At 32.1% G+C, this 19,310-nt stretch overlaps 3 protein-coding genes across 3 annotated transcripts; all 3 read right to left on the reverse strand.

Annotated features, from left to right (window-relative positions):
* Window positions 1-847: 847 nt before the first annotated feature.
* LOC118027925 (HVA22-like protein f) lies at window positions 848-2,649 on the reverse strand. The gene is made up of 6 exons (XM_035031426.2): window positions 2,605-2,649; window positions 2,137-2,205; window positions 1,833-1,859; window positions 1,556-1,678; window positions 1,165-1,411; window positions 848-1,056 (listed from the first exon to the last, which is right to left on the reverse strand). The coding sequence occupies exons 1-6, from the start codon at window positions 2,613-2,615 to the stop codon at window positions 1,027-1,029; spliced, it is 507 nt and encodes a 168-aa protein (XP_034887317.2). The 5' UTR covers window positions 2,616-2,649; the 3' UTR covers window positions 848-1,026.
* A 485-nt stretch (window positions 2,650-3,134) lies between these two features.
* Window positions 3,135-5,417, reverse strand: LOC118027895 (G-type lectin S-receptor-like serine/threonine-protein kinase SD3-1). The gene has a single exon (XM_035031395.1). The coding sequence runs from the start codon at window positions 5,415-5,417 to the stop codon at window positions 3,135-3,137; it is 2,283 nt and encodes a 760-aa protein (XP_034887286.1).
* Window positions 5,418-9,017: 3,600 nt separating this feature from the next.
* Window positions 9,018-12,660, reverse strand: LOC118027926 (IQ domain-containing protein IQM2). Its single transcript, XM_035031427.2, has 8 exons — window positions 12,297-12,660; window positions 11,199-11,720; window positions 10,914-11,094; window positions 10,723-10,811; window positions 10,544-10,631; window positions 10,231-10,461; window positions 10,016-10,117; window positions 9,018-9,906 (listed from the first exon to the last, which is right to left on the reverse strand). Exons 2-8 carry the CDS (start codon window positions 11,675-11,677, stop codon window positions 9,286-9,288), a joined length of 1,791 nt encoding a protein of 596 aa, XP_034887318.1. The 5' UTR covers window positions 11,678-11,720; window positions 12,297-12,660; the 3' UTR covers window positions 9,018-9,285.
* Window positions 12,661-19,310: the final 6,650 nt, after the last annotated feature.

Genomic DNA, 19,310 nt, shown 5'->3' on the forward strand with positions numbered 1-19,310 from the left:
TTGTATATATATTAATTATTGTTGTATAATCTTGTAAGTGTATATTGAATATTATTTATTCATTAAGTTGTTGAACTCACCAACTCATTATTTATCTTTTTTAAATTTATAGCTTTGTTAGCAAGTTATTTTTGTTGGATTTTTAAAAAGTTTATTTTATTGTAATTAATATTATTCTGTTACGTGTAATTAGTGTTCTATATTTACTGAATTTATATTAAGATAATTAATTTATATTATGGGCTTAATTATAATATCAAATTGTGCAAGGAACTTTAATTGGGTTAAGAAAAAAGAGTTCTTAAGTATATATAAGTTCGCGTAGATAAGAAACTTGTCGCTGATTCATCCGCTGTATAAGTTTTCGGTGTCCGGAGACTCTTTGTTTAGGTTCCTTCATATCGCTTCTTTGTTAAACATTGCCTATCAATGATGTAGGAACCCAATCATAACATTTATTAATTAGAAAAACAAAGACAAAAATAAAATTTAATGAATTTTGGTCTTTTAAAATAATAAATTACTTTCTACCACTACTATCTCAATTTTTTTGATTTATTTTAAAATATTAATCAATCGCTATTTTGAAATTTTAAAACCGTCACTGTACTTTAGTATTTGTAATTTAAAAACCATGTCCAAACTCAATTTTCGTGTACTCAATTAAATTCTCTTCCAATCGAATTTTAGATCATCCTCAAAATAATAATGTAAAAAACTAACGTTCAATAATAAGGTGAGAGGTAAGTTTTAACTTTATGGGTTAATTGACTGATGAGCTCAAGCAAGGCACAATTCAAAGCTGAAAGCCAATCTTGCATGGATGAGAAGCATGTTCTCCTTCAGATGCACGCTAAAATTCCACTCCTTCGTTTTTTCACTTTATTGCATGAAGTTTACACACATTGTATACCTAGCTAGTACATACATATTTCATTTCCTGTGTCACCCCCTGCTGACAATCTTGAATTTGACATGAATGTTGAGATGAACTGGTAGAGGAAGTGGTTGATAATTTTGATCCTCTCAATAGCTCTTCTTTACTTCTCTTTCAGCCTGAATATCAACTCAAAGAGAATTAATTAATCAAATCACCATATATAGCATGCATATAGAGTTACCGCATTGTTTTATCCATGTATGGGAATTGGTTTAATTGCTTACAGCTTTGATAGCTTTTTCCACAGCACTCCATCCATTTTTATCAGCATATTGGTTCACTGCAATCCTTGCATCAAGGCTCAGCATCTGGAGAACCTTCTTTCTTTCTTCTGGGTAACCCCCATCCACTGTGCCACCAAACTTGACATACTTCCTCACAAAGTTCATATAGATATATGAAGCCCCACTGAAAACGGGCAGTACCAGCCACATACAAAACAACAACTTTATGTATGGCCAGAAGGGTAGCCTGCAATATCATACACATTTCCTTCTCAAAATTAGAGAAGGCAAATAAATATCTAGGGTGAATTATATATATAAATACACACACACACATATATATTGTGTGTGTGTGTGTGTGTGTGTGTGTATTTTATAATCTTAACATTACCAAACTAGGATTCTCCAAAATGATAGCTCGAAAATGGAAATGAAAGAGTATATTATCCAATAGGTTAGCCACTGTTGGTCATCAAGAGCTGAAGGGCTTTCGATGGCTCGCAATGATGCATACCTGTTCATTCAAGCCATGATCATTCATACAAAACTCAAGTTAGTTATCACATCTTATTGGCTTTTCTTTAGTTTCTTCTTCATCATTTTTCTTTGGTCAGAGTAATTTTAAACACTTCAAAGATAAATAATAGGGGGTATCTTTCACTACTCACAGTGGAAAAACAAGCATGATTCCGGGCCTGGTTAAACACAAGAAAATTGTTGTTAGAGTAGTCATCAATATATAAATGAATAAAAACTCTCTGAGGTTTAGCCTCGATGACAAGTTTGTTTCCACATGTTATTTTAAGAGAAACAAGAAGAAAAAATAATTGACTGTTAAGAGACTTAATCTCAATGTCAAAAGGCTGGCCTGAAGATTACTCGGAATGGTTAAGACTGAATAGAAAATATCTTATTAGAAATGATGATTGGACATGACTACTAATAATGAAATTCAGAAGAAAAAATATGTACCCGACAAATGCATCCAAACGCTTTGCAACTACACCAAGAACACCCATGTTGAAATGCTTAATCTCTGTCCTGCAGTCAAATATTGATCATCAATATGATATGATTGTGGGAAGTGTGAGACACTCTTGATAGTATTTAATAGCGTGTGTTGCCATTGAATCAAAGTAAAGAATTTATGCAGGGTTAAGCTAATGGTTTTTCATTCCTCTTGCATCAAGAAAAGTATACAAAGAGAAAGAAGAAAAAGAAACGAGGAAAAAGGATAAAGTTGGATATTCCAGCTGCCTTTGGCTTGCAAACCCCACCAGTAGTCCACAAAGGTAGATATACCTTACTTCCCTTTCAATGCTTTTAAAGGAAGATTTTATTGGAAAAAAATAAAAACAAAAAGGAGAATAGGTGCTTTCTCCTATGATTTCAAAGAAATCATAAGACACTGAAAAGAACATCGGGAGCATAAGTTGATACCTTTGAGCCATGCCCGAATCACACAAACATCCACCCCACAACTCCCTGTGAAATGACCAGATCTTATGCATCAGTTATGGCTCTCTGAGCATGCTTCTTATGCTATTGGATTATTCCAAAGACATTGAAGACACACCTTGAGAGTAATAGGCTGGATGTGTAACCAAAAAACAGCAGCACATGAGAGCCCAGGCAGTTAACGAAGACAAACATATAAACCAACAAAAACTGATGAATAGTAAAGAGCTGGATTGTAAAAACTAAATCAAGACTAAAGCTGTACAAAGAAATAAGAAACATGCTAAGCTGGAAAAGGCCTGGTATTGCATATAATAATTATCACAAGCAAAACCAGGGAAAGAAAAAAAAAAAAAAAAAAAACTAGTCTCTTGACTTACATTGACGATAGAAAATCGATACATTTCAAGGGTCCAATTTACAAAAACTTTGGACCTCCAGATGCAACCACACTCTTTAACTAAACCTACAAATGTGAAGCACATTTTTCCTAATCAAACTTAGGATCTCTTCTAGGAGGAGTCTAATTCAACCTCAGTTAAAACTCTCCCATCCATCTGGTCCGGTCTAAAAGCAAAACCTAATGGAGGCCTATCTACAGAAAGTGTACCTTCTAATACCTTAACCACTTCGCCAATGGAAGGTCGTAAAAAGGGCTGATTTTGCATACACCACAAAGCTATCCTCACTACCCTTTCTACTTCTTCAGAGATTATGCTATCCTCTGAGTTCAGCTCTTCGTTCGTCTTCTCAACCAAATGGTTCAGATTTTCACTCAGTATATCCCTCTTGCAAGTGACAATTTGCAGCAGCATCTCCCCAAACATGTAGATATCTCTCTCTGAAGGAGACACTGAGGAGGAAGCTGCCTCCTCCTTGAACAAGCTTCCAAGTCCAAAATCAGTCAATTTAGGATTGAAATTTTCATCGAGCAGGACATTCTCAAGCTTCAAGTTCCCATGAGCTACACATATCTGACATTCTGAGTGCAAATAAGCAAGGGCCCGAGCAACTCCAAGCGCAATGTCAAGTCTCTGCTGCCATGTCCCTTCATTGTGGTCAGGTTCCATGTTGAGCAGCCATTTATCCAGAGAACCATTCTGGACATACTCATACATTAAAAACCTGTTGTTGGCCTCGAAACAGAAACCCATTAATAGCACAAGGTTCCGATGGTGCATTCTTCCTAATGTAGAGACTGCAACTCGGAAATCCTTCTCATTTGCTGTCACATCATTCAGAGCCTTCACAATAACAGTTGTTTTGTTTGGCAATGCACCTTTATAAACAGAGGGGCCAAGTTTATTTGCAAGGTCAGATGTTATCTCTTTTATCTCTTCAAAGGATAATCTGATAAGACTATTGTAATGAGCATTCATTTGAGCATCCTTGCCAAAGGGAATTCTTATGTGAGCTTTAATTTTCCATTTGCGGTACATGAACCAAAAAACAAACATCTCAATGGCCACAAAACCTGATGCTGTTACCAAAACTATCAAAGCAATAGCTGCGGTGAAGTTCTTGCCGTCACCTCCTCTGGTTGTGGGAATTGGCTTCGCAGTAACATGAGGATTAGCTCCTCGAGCTGAAACAGCCTGAGGGACTAGACACACTTTTAAGAATGAAGTAGCAGAAACAGAAGGATTCCCGTACCCACTAATGAAACTCGTTCGCTTGATTGTGCAAATACCCGTACCATCATTTTTTGAAGTTGCTGCAATGCAGGTCGTGTCATTAGAGCAGTATTCTTTACAAGCTTTCTCGCTCAGCATGATATCAACATCCTGGGGAGGATAAAGACCATACAAAAATGTCTGTCTCATAACCATCATGCTTGTATTCATCTTGCAGTTCCCCAAATCCACCATCTTCTTGCAGCCAGAACTACCTGAATCCACTGTGGATAGACCAGTTCCCCAATTTACCGAATCCTGGTAAAGACAATCACAGACTGCTCCAGAGGAATTAAGCCCGCAAAAACTATAAAGACCACATGAACCAAATACATCACATTGGTTTTCAACTGCTTGCCACCCAACGTTCCATTCATGGAGCACATGGTTCCATGAGTAGATTCTCAAATTCCCATCAGAATCCATCTTAAGTCGCCTCAATGTCAGAGAAGGTTCATCAAAATCCTTGCTTGATATGGACCACACGGTTTTATTACTGGTATCAATAAGCCCCAAAAGACCATTACCATCAAATATTGCTTCCTTAACACTCCCAACAAGGTTCACATGATTACTCCAATAGGTCACATTATTCTCCCAAACAAGAGCAAGCTCTCCGGAGTGCCGAATCACAAAACTGTAGTAACTAGATGTTGATTTTTTGGAAGGGGCTCTTAGGGTTTGAGGAAAATGCAAAGACTGACCAGGAAGGAGAGTGCTAGTTGGGCTATTAAAACTTTGCCAAAGCACATTATCTTCAATACCCACAAGAACTAAGTTCCCATTATTCAAAAGACTGGCCTTTCTAATACCTAAACTAGAAGTATCACTACTCCAAACAATCACACCACTAGGGTTATCTAACAAAATTAGCCTCCCGTCCATGGAAAGCCTAATCGTGGAGTTCATAGAGACCCTAAGACCACCACCAACACTCCATACAGGAACATTTACAGCTTCATTATCTCCTAAATTATACCTAATTCCCACGACAAAGCTATCAACTTCATCTTCTTTTGAACAACTCTCTAAGAACCCAAATGCAAAGACCCCATTTTGAGACACCCAAGTTCTACTTCTATCAAACCCTGAAATCTCAAAACCAAGAGGCACTGATACCATAGCAACCTCAATACAAAAGCAACAAAAAACAGAACCCAAAAACACAAACACAGCTAAAACAAAGCTAAGCCTTTCAAACTTTCTAGTCTTACCTTGAAAATGCTCGATGAATTTCTCATAATTCACCCCTTTATTACTAGTCACACACATTTCAGCAGCCAAAAAAAAAAAAAACCTCAATTTTTCAAGAGTAGCAGCAGACAAGGAGCCCCGAGTAGTCGTCCTAGTGTGTGTTACAACAGTGGATGAGGCATGTGTCAAATTCCTGAGGTGGGTTTTCGGAGTCTTGACACTAGGACAAAATGGGGTTCTGGGGTTTTTCCTTTCTTTTTGAGCTTTTTAGTTTTTGAAGAGTGACTCAAGTTTGAATCTTTGGAAACTGTATACAAAATATTCAGATGCAGCTTTTTGTGGAGTTCAAGATTCTGTTGTTTTTTTAGTGGTTTTGTTCCACTAACTGCAAGATTATATTTTTATTTTTTTGTTACTTTTTCTAAAAGGGTTTTGTCTTGTTTTGTTTCAGCTTTTGTAACAACAAGTAGAAGGACAATTTGTCACATAATTATAGGCTGCTGTCACTTCAAATATGAAATATCCTCTTCCCCACGAGGCCAAATTGAGGCCACTTTTGACAATCTTTTTCACTGAAGAGGGTAAAATTAAAAGTGCAATCCAATTTTTGGTTGTGGCAAAAATCCCTATCAAGTGTTGCATTTGATAACCAAATGTTCGAAAATTGTAAACGCAATTCAAAAGTTGTTACCTTTACAGAAAAGAAAAGGGCAAAAAATTAATAGAACTTCAACCTCATGGGAAAACTATTGGAGGTATGCATTGGATTATAATATTGGAATTACTCCTTTGCTTTTTACTGAAAAATCAGTTGAGTTTTTTTATTTATTAATATGAGTATCCAGGTAAGTTTATGCATACCTTGATTAATTTTATGGATTCTAATATTGATGACCATGTGAGTTTTTAGTGACTCTAAGATTTGTGTGACTCAAATTGATGACCTCTAGAAAGCAAATCTAGAAATCTAACTAGTTGAGTTTTACATTGAAGAATAGGGGATCTTTACATGAAATCAATTTATTATTCTTTTTTTGTTCAGAGATAATAATTTTTTTATATATAACAATGCAATCATAGTGTTAATATTAAAAGTTAAGACCAAAACCTTTAATCCAGGGGATTTACAGTAATTGTATTTTACAATAAAAAATTTCATTATTTCATTATCTTTAACATTCAAAAATTTTAGCCTTGGGTTCAGGGGATTTATTGTAATTTTATAATGGTTTTTTTGTTATTATTATATATTTCTAAAGGTATTTTTGCTTTTGTACAAATAATAATAATAAAAAGTTGTTGACATGAGTCTCACACATATTGACCGCTTCATAGCCTTCGGGCAAAGTGTGAGGCTAACTAGGATAGTTGTAATAGTACTTATGTGGTATCATTTGATTTGTCTTGGTATCCTCTTTCTTTTTAGGCAGCTCATGTATCGTGGTTTCATCTGGTTTGGCGTCCTTTTCTTTCTTTCTTTCTTTTCCTTCCTTTTCTTTTTTAGATTGCGTGTTGGTCATGTAAAAAATTATATATCAACCCTTTAATTTATTTTTTCTTTTGATTTGGTCCCTCTTCTTTTAATTGTAATTGTTTTAATTACATTGATTATTTCTAATTGGATTTTATTTTTTATTTCATTACTAGTCATTTAATTTTTTTTATTTTTTTATCAAATTTGATCCTTATTCTTTTAATTGTTATTCGTTTTGTTTTGTTTTGAATCATTTTCTTGATTGATTCTTTTTCAATTTCTTCTCTAAGAATTTATTTCATTTAATTTTTTTTGTCAAATTTCGTATTAATTCTTTTAATTGCTATTTTTAATTATTTTTATTAATTGATATTTTTCAATTACATCCCTAAACATTTAATTTCAGTTAATTTTTATGTTGAATTTAATCCTAATTTTTTTAATTACTATTTGTTTTTTTTTTTGTATTTTTGTATTGATTTTTTTCTCAATTTCATCCCTCAATATTTGTTTGCTCAAGAATCTTGCTTCTTTGTTTTTTTTTTTTTTACCTTTAATGATGTCACCCCGATCTCATGACCCAGGTTATAGATCTAAAAGATCAGCCAGCATCAATTTCAGTTTTTTTTAAAGCATTTTTTTCAAAATTTTTGTAACTGGTATTTATTTTATTTTTCTATTTATAAGGCCATCCTAATCTCATGTCTTAGGTCATGTATTTGATTTATGACACAAGTTGGTTATTGGGTTTGTTTATAAATATAATTGTGTGTGTACATGTATTCATTATATCGACAGGTGTCCATTTCTTACATTTTAAGTTCGGTCAAAGTTACTTGAAATTTTTCAATCTCAATAGGCTTGATGACTTGTGTCTCAAATTTTCTTTGAGTTGTTTAAAACATTAGTGTCATATGATTTTTTTTTTTTTTGTGTTTGGGATATTTTTTGTCCACCCACAACGTAGCAATTAACCTAGGTTTTAAGGATTCACTTGGTTTTTTTACTCTTTTTTAGGGGGGTTATGCTCCATTGTTTTTAACTAATTTTAAAAATAACCAAGGTTATATCAAAATTTTAAATTCTTTGTTTTTGTTAAATTTATGCCTTTTTTTAAGAGAGTTTGATTTTAAATCAAATTAAATTAGTTCCTCTATTCTTCGTTTTTGTTATATCAAATTTTTATATTTGTTTTTATTATTTTTTTTACTTTTTTAAAAAATAAGTTCATTTACACTGTTGTGGTCATATTATTTTTTTCCTAACTAAAAAAATATTAAGATGTTAAGAAGCCTAAGATTTGATGCATTCCGGACAAAAACACTTTTTAAATATTAAAATTAAAACATATTGGATGATATATTAAGACAACAACATATTTAATTGATATGATATGAGCATTGAATTCTAACTTTGTTATATTTTAAACATGATTGCAATGTATAATTTCATCTTTCATGATGTTTTAAAAATTTATTTTGTGGAAAAAAAATAAGCTTTGGGATAAAGAAAAACATTTGCTTTAGATGATTTTTGCTTTGGATATCGAGCTTATCTATATTTTATTTTTACTATACAATTTTATTTTTATTTACAATGATTTCATCATTGTGAGTGCTTGCCTATAATGGGCTTCTTGATTTACAATTATGATGGGCCAACGAACTATTTTTTATTTTAATCGTGATTGACATAATACGGTCTCTCCAAAGAGCACGACTTCTAAAAAAAAATATGCACTCTTAATTTTCTAATAAAAAAATCATGACATGTAACAAACCGCAAGTGAATGATTTATTTAGTTAGATAGATGCATGGTCTTTTTAATTTATTATTTGGTTTTTTTTTTTTTAAAAAAAAAACATGGTTATTTTCTTTTCCTTTTTTTGTGCTAGAAAAAAAGACTATTCCCCGATGCAGAGCGCATGTTATATGACTATTATGTTTCTATACTAAGACTAACCAATGAATGACCAAAATAAATGACTTGTTTTCTGTTTTTTATAAGCCAGAAATATAATGTTATAATTTGATTGCTCATGGTGATGGAAAGAATGAATGGATATTTTCTTTTGTATTAAAGGGTTTCACAACCCCAAAAGAGTTTACAATTTTTGTTCAAACTTGTACAAGATTATACCTATAAAAGGAAAAAAAAGAAGAAGAAACTCTATAAATGATTTCAACAGGAAAAGAAATGAAAAAGAATAAGAGAGATTTCCTGTATCATCTTTTCTATTCACATAAAAGAAAAATCAACTAGGAACTACTTCTACCGAAGCTAACGATTCCCTTTCCCAGGAGCCTTCTCTGCCATGGTTTTTATCCTGCTGACACTGGTATGCCTGTAGGTGGTCTCAACTCCCCGCTAAAATTAGTCGGTGTGGATGCCTTACGAGCAAGTAAACCAGTGCTTCTTGGAGACAAGTTCACTTGCTCCAAAGCCCGGAACTGGAGTTCTGAAGGGAAGTCCCTGACACAGCTAATCCGAGGTCCAGCTCCTGTTGTCCATTTGCAAGACACCTGACTCCCCAATTGATATGACGTGATTCCTTTCTTAGAATTAATCCTTTCCATGATTGCCTCATCGGGAATCTTTTCCGCGTCATTCCCTTCTAGTTCTTCATCAAACATGTTATGATTTGGCTCCGAGGAATGCTGTTCTGTGCTTTTCAGTCTCTCAACCAATTCAAACCTTTCTGGCACTTTGAGATTAGTCAATTTTCTACCAAAGTTGATGAGCTGCCTTGGCTTCTGTTGTTCCAACACAGAAGATGTCTTTTCGTTAACAGAATAGGTATTTTCTGGAGTCAAGTCTTGAACTTCCTCAGTTTCTAAATCATTCACTGCATGACTCAAGTCCTCATCTGATGAGTTGTTTCTAAGATGTTTGCAGCTTCTTTGTTTGTAAAGGACGGCATCTTCCTCATCCGTAGGACATGTCTGCAATATCAGGGAAATAAAAGGCTCAGCAAATGACCTTCTAGTTCCTATCACTACAATAATAATTTATATCATAAGAAAAGAATAAAAATGCTGTAGTTTTTTTTACCTTCACATCTATGAGATCGACATTGTTTTCTCTGAGGAATGATAGGAAGTCCTTAAAATTTTCTTCTGTAGGCCGATAATGACCACTGTGAGGCCAAACCGCCTGTCAAAAATAGAAAGAAGCCATTGTTAACAGATATGTTGCATGTCAGAAGACCATCAACGCAAACAGGAGATTTTGCATCAATGCAATGAAAGGATATGTTATAGTTATACCTTAAGAACTCCACCGTCAACAACTAATCTACCAGCAGCAGTTGCAACTCCTCCAGCCAAGAAGCTAGAATGCTGAAACTTGCCTTTCATCTTCTTGCCGACATACAAGGTCTTAGATGAGCTGAGAACAAAAATCCACTTAGCATCTTCTGTGGAGTGGAGAAGCTCCCCTGACTCCTTGTAGACGAGTTTCCCATCCTTGACAACAACTTCATAGGCCTTTCTTTCCATCTGTAAAGTTAAATGTTTATCAGTAAAAGCATTTGGGTTATTAAATAAAGGGCTGAGCACAAAAGTGTTGATGAAAGCTCACCGGACCGAGATACTTGATGCACTGTTGTTGAAGTTTTGAACGAGGGCATTTGTCAAGATTCACTTCCTTGCCTTCTCCTATATCTAACCTGCAGTTGCATATGCAAGTTTAACTTCGAATCCATGGTGTTCAGTATCAAAATTTTAAATACCTTAGTAAAATTGATCAAAGAATCTTACCAGTAAAAAAAGGGTTCTCTGCTTTTAGATTCAAGCCATGTAAGGTAATAAAAATGAAGATTATGCCCATATCGATGCCGCGGATCAATCTGTTTTGAACAAGATACAGTAAAGATTAAGAATCAGTAAGAGTGGTCGAAGAGCAATGATTAACTAATATCATTTCCATAGAAATCCTTTATTTGACTTACCGCTTCAAGCCAGTGTTGTAAAGAAAGTTTTTGTGCTTTGTCATTCTTTGATAAACCTTTTCCGACCTTCGCGGCCCTTGTTCTTGCTCTTGACCATCGAGAAATGGCAGATTCATGTTTCTCAATGTCAAAGAATGAAATAGAACTCTGCTTGAGCTCTGCAAAATCTAAGAGTTTCCACCTGAGATTATAACAACTAATTTTGTTAGAACAAGGGTGTACATCCTTACATTTTTTGTTAAAAAAAAGACCAGGATTAGTAAGTACTCATCAATAGATACATACCAGCTCTGCTCAATAAGAACTGCACAATCTGCAAGCTTTCTCCTGGTTCGGAAGCTTTTATACACCTTCTGCAATTTTACAGCAGCCTCGTGTTTGGGGCTTTTGGGATTAAAAATTGCCGACTTTCGAATCATCTCTAAACTGTCATCTGACATTAGGGGCTGGTTATCCATCTCTTTGCTGTTTATACTAACTGACTTTGTGGAGGCATCTTTTTCTTTGTCCAGTGGAGAAGCTCTAATAGACATCATTCTTTCCAATTCCCCGCCTTTAAAACTAACTGATCTTTCCACTACCATCTTCCCGGAACCTAAAGATTTCGATATTGCAGGCTCATAATCTTGATCACCAAAACTAATCAACCGTACTGGAGTTTTGGCTTCATCATCTCCAAAGCTAATAGACTTTACAATAACAGATTCCAAGCCAGTATCCACATCACTGTACTTGGAAAATGGGCAGGAGGAGGATATCCCCATTCAAGAAGGGAAGGGTTTCCAGTAATCTGTATTATCTTAATTCCTGTTCAAACAAAAGCAATACATAGAAGTTTAAACCAAATGCAGAAATCTCAGAACACTCATGCTCTCTTCCTAGCACCGTCTAACAAGGTAAATGATAGAAATACCAGAAGTCCAATACCACATCACAATAAGAACAAGCTAAAGGCTACAAATTATAGAAACAGGGCAGGGTTTTAACTATGAAGAAGAATTTAACAGCAGAAAACAACAACATGGATCTGCAAAACCCTTTAACCAAAAAAAGAAAACATTTTGCAAACCAAAAATAAATTCTTGAATCAAACCCAAAATTCTAAACAAGCACACGGTCACATTACCATGATAGCCACGTAACCATGATAGCCAAAAATGATCTACAAAATCAATTTTCAAGAAAAGGTCTTAAAAAGATAACAACAATCACATTACCATGATAGCCACCATGTAATCAAGACCCAAAAATGGCCAAGATCATAACTTTAGAACGCTGTCATCAAGAATGAAAAAAGACCAAAAATTTACCATTGCAGCAAATCAACAGCAATGAAAAAAAAAAAAAAAAAAGAATCCCGAGAAAATCAGAAGGGAGTGTTACCTTGAATTGTGGATAAACCAGATATGGGAAAGAAAATCCGGGTAAAAAGGGGTCAGCTTATTTGAATTTTGATGATATTTCTCACTTGTTCTTGAGAAAGAGAGAAAAAGAGGGGGGGGGGAGATCTGAGGCTTTCAAAGGTGAAAACAACAAACACAGAGAGAATAAAAGTTATGTTGTGATGGAGGAATGTATATATAAGCACGGGGCAGCAGACATGGAAAGTGAGAGCCTTTAAGACATAGATATATAGAAGACAGAGAGAGAGAGAGAGAGAGAGAGAGCGTGGCAGTCAGTCAGTCTTTCTTCCGTTTCCGACCACGTGGTGGACTGCTTGTGTTAGAACACGGGAGGTTTCGTTCAAGATTTCCATTTAGGTGGGACAAACAATAGATGGGTTCTCTTTTTTGTTTTCTACAAAAGGATTAAAATAGATGATCTTGTGTTGCAAGTCTTAGGCAATTTATTAAAGGAAATTTTATATTTTAGTTAATGTTAACCATATTTCTCACTGTGTGAACTACGCAGAATACGAACCGTAGTTGTTAAATTTTGTTGGGGTTTGAAAAAAGTAATTAAATCAATTATTTTTATTAAAATTATTTATTTTTTTATTTAACTATTGGTGTTGATATAGTTATGTTTTCCCAAGAGATCACTAAAAATTTAACAATTTCAATTAGGTTCTAACGAGTTAATATGGCAAATGAAGTTTTTGATGAAACGATGGAATATGTAGAGCTTAGAAAGAAAACTGTTATGAAAAAACGTTGTTAGGTTGATACTGATGGATGTTTGGAATGGTGATGAAATTTAATTTTTAAAATATTTTTTATTTAAAAATTTATTAAAATAATATTTTTTTATTTTTTAAAATATATCTTTAATATTTAGTAATTAAAATGATCTAAAATTATAAAAATATAATTTAAAATAAAAAACTTATAAAATTACAATTCAATCACAAACATCCTGTTCAGCTAGTGGAGGGCAAACCGGGATTAGATACTTAGCAGTAAACGATGGATGTTGAACATTGTGCATATCAACTCGTACAATAGCTACGATTTAAGTAGCATAAAATTTTCTAGTATATTAATTAGGCTATTAAAAAAAACAAATAAAAAAAAAATTAGCATCCCCATTTTTTACTTCCTTGGACGTTTTCTGGGGACATGTAGGTGGTGGAGTGATTTCTATTAAGCAAAACCAAGACAAACATCACATTTTTTCCTCGAAACGAGCTTACTTTTCACCAATAAAAGTCATTTCACACTGGTCATTTATTTTTCTTCTTCTGTTACTAAAAAATTCATTAAGTTAATTATACTTTTTATCATATACTTTATATGTTTAATAACAGTACTTGATATCCTCAACAATGCATTTTATTTGGATTTTATGTTTGATCCAGGATATAAAATGTAATTTATAAAAGGATAGAGGGAATATGAAATTTAGATCAAACTACACAAGGGTTTTTATAGTTATCTAAAAAATATATTTCTTTAAATATATTGTAAATACATTTATGATGCTCTTATCCATGTCTATCTCTTTTATACGTTGTAAATATACAATAATTATCGTTCGATTATCATAAAATTTCTGAAGAACAAACGAACAAGAAAATTGAATATCCCAGATTTTACTTCTTCGGACATTTTCTTGGACATGTAGGTGACATAAAGTTTTGATGGAGGGAAAATGTTAAGTGATTTCTTCTATATTACCCTTTTGTCAAGCAAAACTAGGACAAAAACATCAAACATTTTCCAAGAAATGGAGCTTACTTTTCTCCCATACAAGTCAATATCACACAAGTCACACATAGATTTTTTTCTCATACATGAAAGTGAGAGATTGGACTTGTTCTTTTATATATATTCAGGATATGCTCAGCACTCATGTCATTGAACAATATCTCAAAAAAAAAAAAAAAAAAAAACAATATCTCTCGAGTCATCACTACCGTTATTTGCTTAACTTCCAAGCTTTTCATTTACCACTAATCACGGTTTTCAACTAATCTTTATCTAACTAGAATTAATGAAAAAGAAGTGTGTATTTGATATTGATATTGTTGTTTAGAGTGATTTTTAAAAGTATTAATTAAAAATATATTAAAATAATTTACATGATTTTTTTATATATAAATACATCAATTAAAATCATTCAAAAACACATAAAAAAATATCAATTTGATTTTTTTGAGTAGAAAATACTTTAATATAACACAAAAACACTCACTTAATCGAGCCTTGTTCAAGGTAATTAAAAATATATATATATATATATATATATATATATTTTTGGATGGAATATTAATTAGGATGGATTTGCATGGTAGATTGCGTGTGGGATGTTTTGGATGAATTGTTCAAAATTTTATTTATTACAACAAATTAGTATTATTTTATATTTTTGGTAGAGAGTGAAAGCTCAAGATCATGACGGAAACTTCCATGCATTCTTCTTGAATGATCCGCTAGTTGACCATTGAATATCCCAAAAGAGGGATTCTTGATGGGCTAATACAAACAAAAAGTCTTTGTAAAGTTTAAACCTTGCTTTTAGTTTAATCTTTAAAATACTAATTATCACAAGCAATAGAGTTTTTTGGTGGTGGGCACTAATAAAATCCAAAAATATTATCTGTCCCAAGATTTTATTATATTAGGAGGATTGTGCGCATGTATTTTGAGGGAACAATTTAATATAATACACGGCCTTAATTAATTATACCAATTATGGAAGTTTTACGATTATTTCTCTAAATTTAATTTCCATTTCATCTCATGTTGCTCTTATTTAGCTGGTGTTTATTTAATCCCTCGAGATAAAAGATATAAAAACATAAATATATTTAGTCCAAAAATAAAAACAAAAACAAAAAATATCAAATAAATATGTTATTGAAAGGGTTATGAAATGAATTTTTGTAATTTTCTTTAGTTCTAGGACAATAATCAAACAATACTTTATATTTTCTTTAAAACTCCAAGATCTTTTTTTTCCTTCAATTTATTTTTAATAATTTGCAATTTCAACTACATAAAAATTTATTAAACTCTTGAGCTTTTGATGACATTTTTATAATTTGTAAGCTGTGGTTTCAAAACAAGGGTAACATTATAAAAATCCTACTAGTAAGTTCCTTTGTTTCTTAATTTGTTTTTATTAAGATAACATAATTAGCACTAACTAATGACATTTCTTTTTCTAATTTTGGAATTATAGATATAGAACCTTCTTTAATAATTAGAAAGAGTTTGGTGCCCCCAAGAAAATTGGTGTTGTCTTAATCATAATCATATAAAAAAGTGATATAATTGAATGCTACTATGCCTAATTACGTGATCAAATGATCCCACATAGATTAATTATGTTATAAGCTATATATATATATATATATATATATATATATATATATATATATATATATATATAGTATGATGATTTCACTAAAGCATACGATGATTTCACTAAAGCATAGTTTTGAAAAATAATCAAACCCTTTTTTTTTCTTTCCCTTAACCTAGCATGCACGAATCAATATTATTTTTCAAAACTATGCTTTAGTGAAATCATCATACTATATATATATATAAAAAAAAAGAAGTTAGATCAATGGTGCTTACACATTGATTTTCTGACTTTCAATCTACAATAAGCAGGCATCAAATGTGAGAAATGTTTCATATCCAAGCCTTTACACTTCACTTCTATACACATAAATAGTCTAGGCTTAGATTTGGATTAACATTTATTTAATATTAAAGCAAAGCACATCACGCGTAGCCTAAAAAAACAATAAAAAAAAAAAAAACCGTTTAAAGGAGAGTATAAACTATACTTATGTGTCGGAAAGTGGTGGACAGCAAGAACATGAAATTAATTAAATACTAAGTAAACATGTTTATAACAATATCAAGGAAAAAATCTGGATTTAGGTTATTGAGTCTATTAATTGACAGCTGTTCTCATATATCATCAAAGATTCTTCCCGCAATTGTGATAGCTCAACCATGCATTAAGAAGAGAAGAAGCAATTGGTTGACATCAAGGCATCATTAACTTCAAGGGATCATGAATGTATTTAAATTTATAATTTCTTTTAAATGAATAAATATAAAACTCTAAAAATAAAGCATTGTAAAATTTTTGTGCTGGGATAGGAAAATAAAAATTATTGAACTAGTACTTACATTCATGATTGAAATATGATAGTTTGAATTTATAATCTTCTTATAGATATAAGGGCTATGTATTCAAAATTTTATGTGAAGCGTGTTGAATATTAATAAATAAGATCATGAGAGGTTAAATATTTATGGTTAATATTTTTAATAATTAATATCAGAGTTTAAATTGATTATGAGAACACTTCTCTCTCCACAAACAACAACAACATATTTAGTATCTCAACAATTATGTTTAGTATTTTTATTAATTGATATCAGAGTTTAGTTTGATTAAAAAAATAATAAAATAATAATTGTTTTTGTTCAACAACCTTTTTTTTAACAACAATGACGTCAACAACAATATATTTTCTATATCTTAAATAGCATGTGCAATATATATTTCATTTATAAATTAAAGCTTTTTTTTTCATAAAACCCAACCTATTACCCAATAAAAGATTCAATACTAATAAACTAAGTGATGAGGTGGAAAATATCATCAGTAAAAAATATTAAAGGTGTTTTTCAATGATGATAAAACTAGACTTAGAGGACTTAATAAGTCCTATAACCTCGTAAAAAAAATATTATGAAACTTAAATTAGTATAGTGTTGGTATAAGTGACAGGAAGAATAAGTATTCTCTATGCTTAAAAGTTCCTTATACCTTGTGTTTTGTTAGACTTGAAATCTAAAGAGATGAGTTTTTTAAAAAATAATATTTCGCTTTTTGGCCTTGGTTTTTTTTTATAATATTAGAGAGATCTGTTTAAATATACTATTATAAGATATATTTTAAAATACATATAAGATACTTAATATAAATATTTCATAAATATCTAATATAAATATTCTATAAAAATCTAGAATATTTATAAAAAAAAAATAAAAAATTGGTGATATATACATTGAATAATACATTTACATCTTATCTCCCATTCCTCACATTTAACATTCTACCACTAATGTAAAATCAATGTCCCTTGAGATTATTTCAGGTGGGAAAGGAGAGAATTAAATAGAAAACTTAATTAGATTCGATTGTATACCCCATTAATATATATATATATATATATATATATATATATATATATAGAGAGAGAGAGAGAGAGAGAGAGAGAGAGTAGCCTTTAGCTCCATAAATTAACGTGATGCCATGTTGTCAAACTTAATTTAGTAGGTAAAGCTCTTGGATTCAAGATTTAATTTCAACATATGACCTGTTTAAGCACATCTTCTGAGCATCAAGCTCCACTTTTTGCCAACGTTTGCCATGAAGATATAAATCACTAAAACCTTGTTCTCAGAGCAGTTGTTTTCTTTGAACCCTTTCTAGCTAGCCCATGGATAGAGTCAAACTCCAACCATAAAAGCAACTCCCTTAGTTGTTGTTTTTTTAATAGAAAAACAGTAATTAGGAACACATATAATCATAATGGTGATCATAAACAAATCAGACAATGCATTGTCACTTACAACTGTCATTACAGATCTCCATACAATTATAAATTAAACAACAATACCGAGATGGGTACCTTGTACCGTACAAGCTCGGGGGTGGGGGGTGGGGGGGGGGGGGGCTAGCAACTCCTTTGGAAATTCAAGGTGTCAAATGCGTATTTGACCATGTGCATGGTGCTGCTAGCTTGGTTCGAGTGATGCAAACATTACCCAATATTTGGACAGGCATATCCCTTGACAGTAGCTGGTAGCTAGAAATTAGAATATATAATTAATTAGTTTGAGGACTTGATTTCAAATGGTAATTCATAATTGTCATCACATGTGTCCTTCTTAATTAATTTGTTGTTAATTTCTTATCCAATGATGGAATAGTTTGGGAACTGCCGCGTTCCACAAATTTTTTTTTTTTTTTATTAAAATTTAATATGACTTATATGTTTTGGATCGTTTTGATGTGCTGATGTTAAAAATAATTTTTAAAAAATAAAAAATATATTATTAACATGCATTTTGACACGAAAAATTATTTGAAAAGCAACCGCTATCACATTGTCAAAGTAGTGACCTTTGAAATTTGCTTTTTAAATATGTCATTCATGCATGCTACATGATCATAAACCCTAATTTAGAGAGATCAGGAAGAGATGAGCCACACATTTCTTCTTTGTTTTTTAAAGTCTACTAATTACTATATATATAGGTTTTGGCGGGGGGGTGGATCTTGTAAGATCTTATGATGAACGGAAAACTTTGGCAAAGCATCAATATCTCAAGACTCATCCAGCTTCTTTTTGCAAATTATTACTCACAACATCTCAACTTCCTATATATGACCTAAATATTCCTTGTTGCGGGTTTGGTTACACGAATCACATAATTTGTAGGTAAAGATATCAAGTGGCTTAAAACTTGTTTATATAATAATTAATTTGAAAAAACCACGATGATTATATTAAATTCAAGTAAGTTATTTTTATTAAAATGATATTGTTTTATTGATATATTTTTTTAGTGTTAATCAGTCAAGACTAGACCTTGTTTAATTGGATCAATCAAAACACCAAAACCTAAATGGGTTAAGCGAGAGTAAATATTTGATCTGATTTTTTTGACTGAAAACTAGACCTAGTGAGGGTTTTAAATCCTGGGTTTTCAAATGAATCCACCGAAGCAGTCGGGTTCTAACAAGTTTGAACTAAATAAGGTTTCTTTTAGTCATTGATATATTTTAATCCAGTCTTAATAACAATTAAAGACATAGATGAACTGTTGCATTCACGGAACCAAGAATTCATACGATTGAGGCTGTGTAAAAGTGGTGTGAGCGTAACGAGCCGGTGTGCAAAGCAAGCATAGCTGGAAA

Source organism: Populus alba, chromosome 1, assembly GCF_005239225.2.
Source record: "Populus alba chromosome 1, ASM523922v2, whole genome shotgun sequence".
Taxonomy (NCBI): Eukaryota; Viridiplantae; Streptophyta; class Magnoliopsida; order Malpighiales; family Salicaceae; genus Populus; species Populus alba.